Source organism: Lucilia sericata, unplaced genomic scaffold (genome assembly GCF_015586225.1).
Source record: "Lucilia sericata isolate MDLA Ls3-8-SP2 unplaced genomic scaffold, ASM1558622v1 Contig000052F_arrow, whole genome shotgun sequence".
NCBI classification, from domain to species: Eukaryota; Metazoa; Arthropoda; class Insecta; order Diptera; family Calliphoridae; genus Lucilia; species Lucilia sericata.
The window spans coordinates 627,444-636,830 of record NW_023994088.1 but is presented as its reverse complement, the minus strand read 5'-3'; the positions used below and the strand labels follow the sequence as shown (position 1 = coordinate 636,830).

At 29.3% G+C, this 9,387-nt stretch overlaps 1 protein-coding gene across 3 annotated transcripts in view; it reads left to right on the top strand.

Moving 5' to 3' along the window:
- Positions 1 to 541: 541 nt before the first annotated feature.
- The window catches only part of LOC119616013 (homeotic protein ultrabithorax), a 106,157-nt gene continuing 97,311 nt past the window's right edge, over positions 542 to 9,387 (top strand). For all 3 annotated transcript variants that reach the window (XM_037972131.1, XM_037972130.1, XM_037972128.1), the window contains exon 1: positions 542 to 1,452. In XM_037972131.1, the coding sequence (XP_037828059.1) occupies positions 708 to 1,452 (745 nt within the window). In that variant the 5' untranslated portion in view covers positions 542 to 707. The remainder of the gene's footprint in view (positions 1,453 to 9,387) is intronic.

Below are 9,387 nucleotides of genomic sequence, written 5' to 3'. Positions count from 1 at the left end.
ATAACACTAACAACTACAGATACAAAAAAAAATAAAAATAATAAAAACAAGATATTACTTGAATGTTTTAAAATAGAACGTAAAGAAAGAAAAAAATAATAACAATAAAAACAAATAATAATCATAAAAATAATTATTATTATAAATTTTATTTAAATAACAACAGCAGCAACAACAACAACGTAATCATTGGCAGTTATAACAATAACAACAAAATTGATTCAACTACTTGTATTATTATAATTATTATTACATTTTAAATGAATGTGTTTTTTTGGAAAAGTAAAACAAGTGACATCTTCTTCAAATAAATCAATTAAAAAATAATTTTAAACAAAAAAAAATGTGCATATTAAACTGAAAACAAGTATACGATTTTTATAAAAAATATAATAATAAATATATTTATTAAAAATAATTAAATTATTTTTAAAAATAAAAAGTGCAATAAGAAAATAAAACTAATAAAAATAAAAATAATTGTGACCTTAACTAACATTGAAAAATAAATCTCTTAAACATAATGAAATTTAAAACAAACAAAAAATAAATAAAAATTTTAAAAATCAGCCAACAAAAAACTGTGTTTAAAAAACAATAAAACCAAGGTGGTTTTGTTTAAAAACCAACTGAAAGTTTTATTAAATAAAAAAAAAATCTCCTTTTAACGACAACTAAAAGCCGCCAAAATTCTTACCACAAGCAGTATGAATTCATATTTTGAACAAGCTTCTGGCTTTTATGGCCATCCGCATCAAGCCACCGGCATGTCCATGGGCTCCAGTGCCCATCACGATCAGTCAGCCACCGCCGCAGCAGCCGCCTACAGAGGTTTCCCCCTCTCGCTCGGCATGACCCCCTACACCAATCACCATCTACAGCGCTCCACACAAGATTCACCCTACGATGCCAGCATTACAGCGGCCTGCAATAAAATCTATGGCGATGGCAGCCAGGCCTACAAACAGGATTGTCTCAATATCAAAGCCGATTCCGTGAACGGTTACAAAGATATTTGGAATACAAGTTCGAATGGTGGAGCTGGCGGTGGCGGCGGTACTGGTGGTGGTGGTTCGGCCGGCTCAACAAATGCTTCAAACAATACCGCCAATGGAGGACAAAATTCAGCGGCCGGTGGTGGTATGCCGGTGAGACCGTCAGCATGTACACCCGATTCCCGGGTCGGTGGCTATTTGGATACATCGGGCGGTAGTCCGGTTAGTCATCGTGGCGGTAGTGCTGGAGGTGCCGGGTCGGGTGGTGTTGGCGGTGGTGGCGGCGGCGGTAGTGTTAGTCAGAGTGGTAATGTTGGCGGTGTGGGTGCGGCTGGCGGTGGTGCTGCTACAGCCTGGAATGCAAATTGTACAATTTCCGGAGCTGCAGCTGCACAAACAGCAAGTAGTTTACACCAGGCCAGCAATCACACATTTTACCCCTGGATGGCTATCGCAGGTGAGTGTTTCTTTTAAATATTATTTACAAAAAGTGTTTTGGAAGAATAATCGTGGATTTAAGTAGAATTTTATAAAGTTCAAGTTAAAAGAAGTTTCTTTGAAATTTATATAGTGTTTGAAAATGTTTAGTTCTTCAAAGGGAATGATAAGTATTTATAATGTTTGTAAATTTTATGAAATTATGTAAAAATGAATTATGTAAAAATCATGCATCATGCAAAAGTGATCTATTTAAAAAATGTATCTTCAAAGCAAACAAAAATAAAGTCGTGACCGACAAAGTTATCAGTTTCTTATTTCGAACAGTACTATTAATTTTGATTTTTTTAAGCAAATAATGTTTAACACATATTTTTATGTAAAACTGTATGATGGCACACATCCCCACTAAAAAATATTTTAAAAAGAAAATGATAATTTTGATGGCATTGCAAATTGTTTGATAAAGTTTTTGTTTTCTTATTATTTTCATCTACAGCCGCTTTAGTACAATTATTATTATGGGTTTATTTTCATACTTTAGTTCTGTATCTGACTCTTAACAGACATAAAGGCAAAGACAGATTGGTATGGCAATCAGTCAAATAGGCCCCAGTCATACACACACTGGCAGTCACTTCAGTCACTTAACAGAAAACAAGAACAAAAAAAGAAAAGAAATCATAAAAGAAGGAATTACAGACATGTATTTATTTATGAATATCAACACAACATTAAATCAATTATTTCGTCATTTATTGCTTTTTAATATAGAAATATATACATACGTTTGTATGAATTTACTTCTGATATTCTGAGGTCTTTAAAGTTTTATTGTATTTTTGTTTTTGTATGTTTTATGTATGAATACAGTTAACAATAACTGGAAATATTATAACGAGATTGTTAAAAGTACTATAAACTATTATGCAAGTTTTTATTTTTTGAAACACTTTAAAGCTTTCCCGAAACATATACATATATATTTATGATTTACTACCAACGTTTCAGCTATACGTCATGAATTTACTACTTCTGACCTTTTAATTTGAGGGTAATAGAATTGTTTAACGTTTTAGAAAATTAGAGAAAATTGATACATACATATGTAGAGGCTCAAGCTATAGATTAGAACTTCCTTTTTCGTTTTTATAAAATGAAACAGAATCTCAATAATAAGTAAATTTCAAATTTACAATAAATTTGTATTATTTTATTCTAATCAAAATAATAAAATGCAAAAGCAAAATTTCCATGAATTTAAAAATTTGCGCATTAAAAAAAGTAAAACGCTAAACCTGTAATGAACATTTTTACCACAAACTGTGCAAAAAAAGTTTATTTAAGCAATTTGTCTCATAATTTGTCACCCATTTGGTGTTTAGTTGTTTTAGTTTCGAAAAAAAAAGTGTGAAAAAATCTAAAATTATGACTTTTATTATCACATGAAGTGAAGTTATTACGACTACACAGTTAAAACTACAGGATGTTTGGAAAAGCAACAGCAACAACCTTTTGCAACACAGAAAATTAACAGAACGTAAAAATGAAACTGAAAAAAAGTGTGTAAAAAATTGTGAAAACAATCCTTTTAATTTGAGAACATCAACAAGCCGTTTAAAACCGTTTACACAGTACAGGAACAATATCGGGCTAACAGAGAGCAGCAAGTACTTGTACATACACCTAAACCATCTGGCCTTCCTTTCATCCTTTATGATTGTTTTTTTTTCACTTTTTGCTTGATTTTTTTTGTGAAATATTTCTAAAACTGCACTGCTTCACACTGGGTACAAAAACTCATACATACAGAAAGACAGACGGACGGACGGACAAAAGCATAGCACAACCGACTTCTTTCAGATTCTGGGTTACTTACAAGCAATTTTAGTATGTTTTGTTTAGTAGTATTTAGCAGCGTCAATTAAACTCTGTGTAAAGAGTTTAAATTGTTGTTGCTTAATTTTTATTAACACCGCCGCTGCTTTAAAAACGTCACCGCATGAGCTGATTACAAAACTGACTTACAAAAGTAACTACTTGACTACAATAATTGTTTAAATGCGAGTACAAAATACACTTTCTTACACAATTATGTAATTATTATATACTTTTTACAATAATTCTAACAATTGTCGCTTAAATTCTGTACACAGCAAGAGTTAAACAGGCAACATGGACCGACCGCACGAAGTCATAGCCCGTTCAAGCAACGAACAAAAGGAAAAAAATAGGATGCATGCAACACTTTTGTTTCTTATTTTTAAACTCTTTCCATAAGCCGTACATAAGGAAAATTATGAAATTATTTTTCTTTTTTGTTTATTCTTTAACAAAATAGTTCCCATTATTAATGGAATGTCACACATATTATAAAACTCTTTGGGAATTTTTTGGTAAAAAAAAATGTTTATTTAAAAAATCCTCCATTTTTGTTTTATAGAAATATATTTTCTATCTTTATATATTTGCTGTGACTAAAACAGAATCTCTCTTAAAATGTTATTTCTAATAAAGAAATATTTGAACATCGTACAGATACATTCAGACATAAATAAATGTGGCATGACCCTTAAAGATCATCCACTAAGTTGATAAGTTTTTTTTTATTTTTTTGTTTCGGTTTGATAATTTCTTTGAAAAGAAATGTATTTTTTATTAAAATGTTTATAAGTATAGGGAAACTGTATAAATCTTTTAGCTGAATTTATTTATAATTAACACATTATAAACCCATAAATCTGTTAAAAAAAACTAAATTTGATTAGCAAATAATTAAAATGATTTACGGAATCCTATATAGTATTGTTAATTAACGACTTGCTTTCATTAAAACTTTTTTACGCATTTTTGAAAGTTCCTAAGTTAGTATTAATTTTATACATACATACATATATTAAAAACGCTTCTTAGTGTCACCAGTGTAAGCGAATTAACGTTAATACATATTTATAAACATAGAAAAACAAATTTTAACCTGTTTTTAAAACCATGTTTCCGCACCGTAAACGAAATTCCGTAGCAAAAAAAGTACTTCCAAAGAAGCAAAAAAGAAGTAGAGTTTATTCTATTGAAGTACATATTGAAAAAGATCTATAGAAGTGATGAGTTTAACTAAGGCTTGTCATAGGAGGGATGTTATATTTATTTGATTCCAAATACACTACTTCTGAAGTCATTCTCAAGAGGTAAAACATACGTTTGAAGTGGTGATAAATATTATCCTTTTGGAAGTACTTATTTTTGCTGGCTCCATACATTTGTGTTGTACAATTCTCGTTTCAGAAATCGGCCAAAAATTATTAGCGAAATGGCAACGATCAGGAGTAAGAAACTAGAGGTCAGAAGAAAAATAACTTAGATTTGAATGGACTATTAGTAGAAATTTTGTTTTTATGATAACTTTCCACTTTGTCTTTATTTGTGGAAACTATATTAAGTTTTCTTTTGTTTCCAACAATGATAAATGTGAGAATTTCATATTTCTACAAACAAAAAATTTTTTGTACTAAATCATCAAATTTAGTATTTTTAAAACACACCTTAAATATAACACTTTGAAATAAATAAAAAACTTAATAAAATCTATAATATATTTAATTCTTTAGAATTTTTATATATATTTAATAAAAAATAATAATTTGTTATCTTAAGAAAAAAATATTTTTGTTAAACAAAAACATGTTACTGTCACACGCAAAACAAGAACGGTAGACGTTTTCCTTTTTAATTTATGAGCTTCACTACTAAATTTGTTTTACAGACTGTATATTTATGTATCTCTGAATTTTATACGTAGTGTTGGGATTTTCACTTTTTTAAGCATATTGGACATACTTGTATGATTGGCCACCCACATAAAAAAATCAAAGAAATAAAGATGATGCTCTTAATTTTAATCGTATAGAGAAAATTGAAAAAATAAATACATAAAACCCAAAAATATAAAAATCCCGTCATAATTTTATAAGGTGTTAAAAATATAAAAAATTAATATGAAGTTTCACTTTAAAAGTAAATTTCTGAAGTTTCTGTTTCCGTATTACAGATCCAATTAGATTTCTCATATTTTGCTTGTCATAATTCTCATAAAGATATTAATCTTACCTGTCATAAGTTTGCCATTTTTTAATTTGTAGTTCTTGTTTCGCACACTAGGTGGCGCATTATTTTCTTATGAGAATTCTTAAAGGTGAAATAATCATACCTGTTTAAGAATTTAGATCGTAAGTTCTTAAATAGGTCCTATTCACCACCACTATTAATGCTTGCTCTTTTCATAACTATATTGCTATCTCTTTTTAACTTTGTATTTCATGTACTGGCTTTCTTGAGGGTTGCTTAAGATTTTACCATTTTCTCGTGTCATTTCTTACTGAACCCTCCCCGATATTCATTGGAATTAACAATTTGTCACGCAAAGAGAACTTGTTTCGGTGTTAAAAATATCAAATATTTGAAAAATTAAAAAAACAAAATAATTACTATATTCAATTTTTTATTTATAGATTTTCTTTTCAAATTAAGTGGACTATATAGAAAATATTAAATGAAAAATTAAAAACAACACAATTCTAAAACAACCTGAGAGATTTTTTAAAACATTCGTTAACAAAATGTTTGTCCAATCTTAATTAAAATTCTCGAATATTTAGTTTTAACAATTCTGCTGTGTGAAAAAATTCTTTAGGCGTTTAGGCAAAAACATTAATGTCCATTTAATTCTTAACTTTATCTAAAAACTTCGGATCGAATTTGAAATACAATATTTTATAGTTTATTTCGAAAAATACAAAAATCTCTCCACATTGCTTAACTATCGTTCGAAATCTGTATCCAAATGGTACGTGGCCCAAAAAAAAAAAAAAAAAAAAAAAAAAAATAAAAAAATTATTTCTATTGGAAACGTAATTAGGGACAAGTTAGAGTGTTATATTCGGATGTGCCGAATCTCATATACCCACTATCAAACCGTATACCTTAAAAGGAATGCTCCCCTATAAACATCAGGGTGATATTACTCATCAAATTAATTGAAGAGGACCTTATATGAGAGATAGGGTTAATAATTGACCGCTTTTCATATAATTTTTTTAGACCAATTTTGGTTCATACAAAACATCTTTACATCGAATTTCATTTCCCGACACTTTCCGCATGAAATTCGGTAGGAAGATTTACGTTCTTATAAATGCTTCTTATATAAAATTTCATAACTGTTCACGTATTTTTAAGTCAGCAAAGATCGTTAAAATAATTTTCTTTTGGACCGATCCTCAATACATTTGGTAGATAGGTTTTAACTCGTATAGAATATGTGTGTTGAATTTCATCACTTTTCGGTATTTTTAAGCCAGCAATGATCGTTTAAGTAATTTTTTGAAGGTCATCTTATATGGGGAGTAGAGTCAATTATGGACCGATTCACATAAAGTTTGATGGAGAGATTTTGGCTTCACTGAAACTTATGAGTGTCGAATTTCATTACTATAGGAAAACGTGAACCGATATCGCCTATTTTCAATACCAAACAAACCTTACCTATTCAATCCTCTATCTCGTTCCGTTCGGTTTCTACCGTGCTTTCAACAGACAAACAGACGGACGGACAGACATTGCTAGATCGTCTTAGGATTTAATAAGGACCCAGAATATATATACTTTTGTGGGTCTATGACCAATATTTCGATGTGTTACAAACGGAATGACAAAATAAATATACTCCCCATCTTTTTTGATGGTGGGTAAAAAAACGTCTTTACTTATATTTTAACAAAAAATGTGAATATATTTTAAAAAATTTTAAAATTTTAATTTTTCTTCCTTTGTTGAAGATTTAAAAAAATGTTCAGAAAAAAAAATTTCATAAAATTTTTCATTACATTAAATACAAAACCATCCATTTTACAAAATTATTAAAACAAATTATTAAAAATAGTGGTTATTGTGATAATTTTTAAATTGGCTTAACTCCTAAATTGCTTAATATTTCAACAAGCGGAGGTAATCAACCAAAATATTCCAAAAAAAAAAAAAGAAAAAAAAACTAGAACATCTGTCTGTCATTCATTGAGAAACTAAAATGAGAAAAAACAACTTTAAATAACCATAAATTATTTTAGAAAAAAGGTGCGTTGATAAAACCAACAACAAAAAACTTAAATTAAATGTAAAAATACCAAAACATAAATAATTTCTTAGTTGGTTTTTTATAAATATTCATATTTTTCTATGATTTGAATATACCATTTCGTTGTTGTGTTTTTAAATATAAATAATAAATTAATTTCTATTTTTTGAAATGTCAGTTTAAACAAAAACACACATTCGAAATTATTCAACAAGGTTTAAACCAGTATAAGAAAGAAATAATAAAATCATACAGTTTATAAATGAAAAGTTGTTTCGTATTTCTTTTAATCAAAATTTGTTTGGCAGAGAGTGCGTCACACTAAATGATAAAAAATTAAACTACCGCCGCAGCCATCTGATCTTCATCAACGTAATAAAAATTTACAAAATACACAAGCAAAAAAAAAAAAAATACAGAAATGATGAATATTGAAAAGGTTGGTCTAAATAGCGCAAAACGTAAAGTAAAGTGTATACTGGAATTTGTTACGTTACTTGGTTACTTGGCGGATACTATTCCTGCCTGCTCTACCCCCTACAAATGTTTGCAGCACACGTTCATACAATTTACAGTTAAGCCTCTAAATACAAATATCAAATTGCCCAGGTTATAATTCTTTTAAGCCCTTCATTGTGAGCCGTTTACTTAGTCTCTGGTGTCTTAGTTAGTTCATTTTAAATTTTGTATACAAACTAAAAAAAGATCCACCACAATAATATTAACGTTGGAAACAGTATTTTGCAGCCACTTTGGTTGTATTATTAATGTGAGAATTTTAAAATTTATTAGTTTCACTGATACTTTGATTTTCTGATTCTTATCAACTCCTTTTTGCCTTGTGATGCGGTCGGTCGATCGGTCGTTCTGTCGACCGGCCGGTACCTTGTCTTGTTTTCATTATTCTTTATTTCATTTTTTGTGTATATGTATGTATATACTTTTCCTCTCTTTGTATTATTTTTTACATACTAAATGATTAAGAAACAACAAAACAAGTAAAATAAAATTTAAATTTTATTAAAATATTGAAAAATGAAAAGATCGTACGAAAAGAGGGGGAGCAAGAGAGAAATGAAACTGTAAAACAATCTAAACAATGTGTGATTTAAACTTAAACACTACATTGATCATCAGAAAAATGTTCAGGGTTTCAATTTTCAATTTCCAAATACAGTGAAACATTACTCAAAGTGTTAGACTAAAAATAGTTTCTTCAGTTTTCAAAATCAACTGAAAATTCAACTTGTCTGCACTAATTGTTTCTTTTTAAATTTTGCCGTAAAGTTCTAAATATTTTAATGGACAGTTGCTACTAATATTGTGTGAGAAGCAGTAGACCTATTCTTTTAAAATACAAATTTCAATCGCTAACAGATGCCGTAGTACACATTAAGGAAAATCTTCTAATTAATATGACTTTATTTTTCTCAATTTTAGCCTAAAATAAAAAAAAAAAATAAGTTCACATTACCATATTTACTGTGCGAGTTTAAATGCAAATGTGTATGTTATATTAGTAATTTAACAATTTTTAGAGGCGGCACTTACAGCCGAACGGCTCATAACATTAGGCAAACTGGCCAAAAGCGGTTATAGGACACGTCATCAATGTATACTGGACACATTGGAAGTCTATACACAATCATCGGACGTGCCCGATCGCATACCAGAGAAAAAATATGTCGGAAACTTTGAAACGCTGATCCCAGATAGAACTTTAGAGCAAAAGCCAACAGGAATCCGTTGATACACGGATGGCTCTAAATTAGGAGACAAAGTGGGCTTGGGTTTTTATATTGAAGACCCAGAAAGAGAAATATA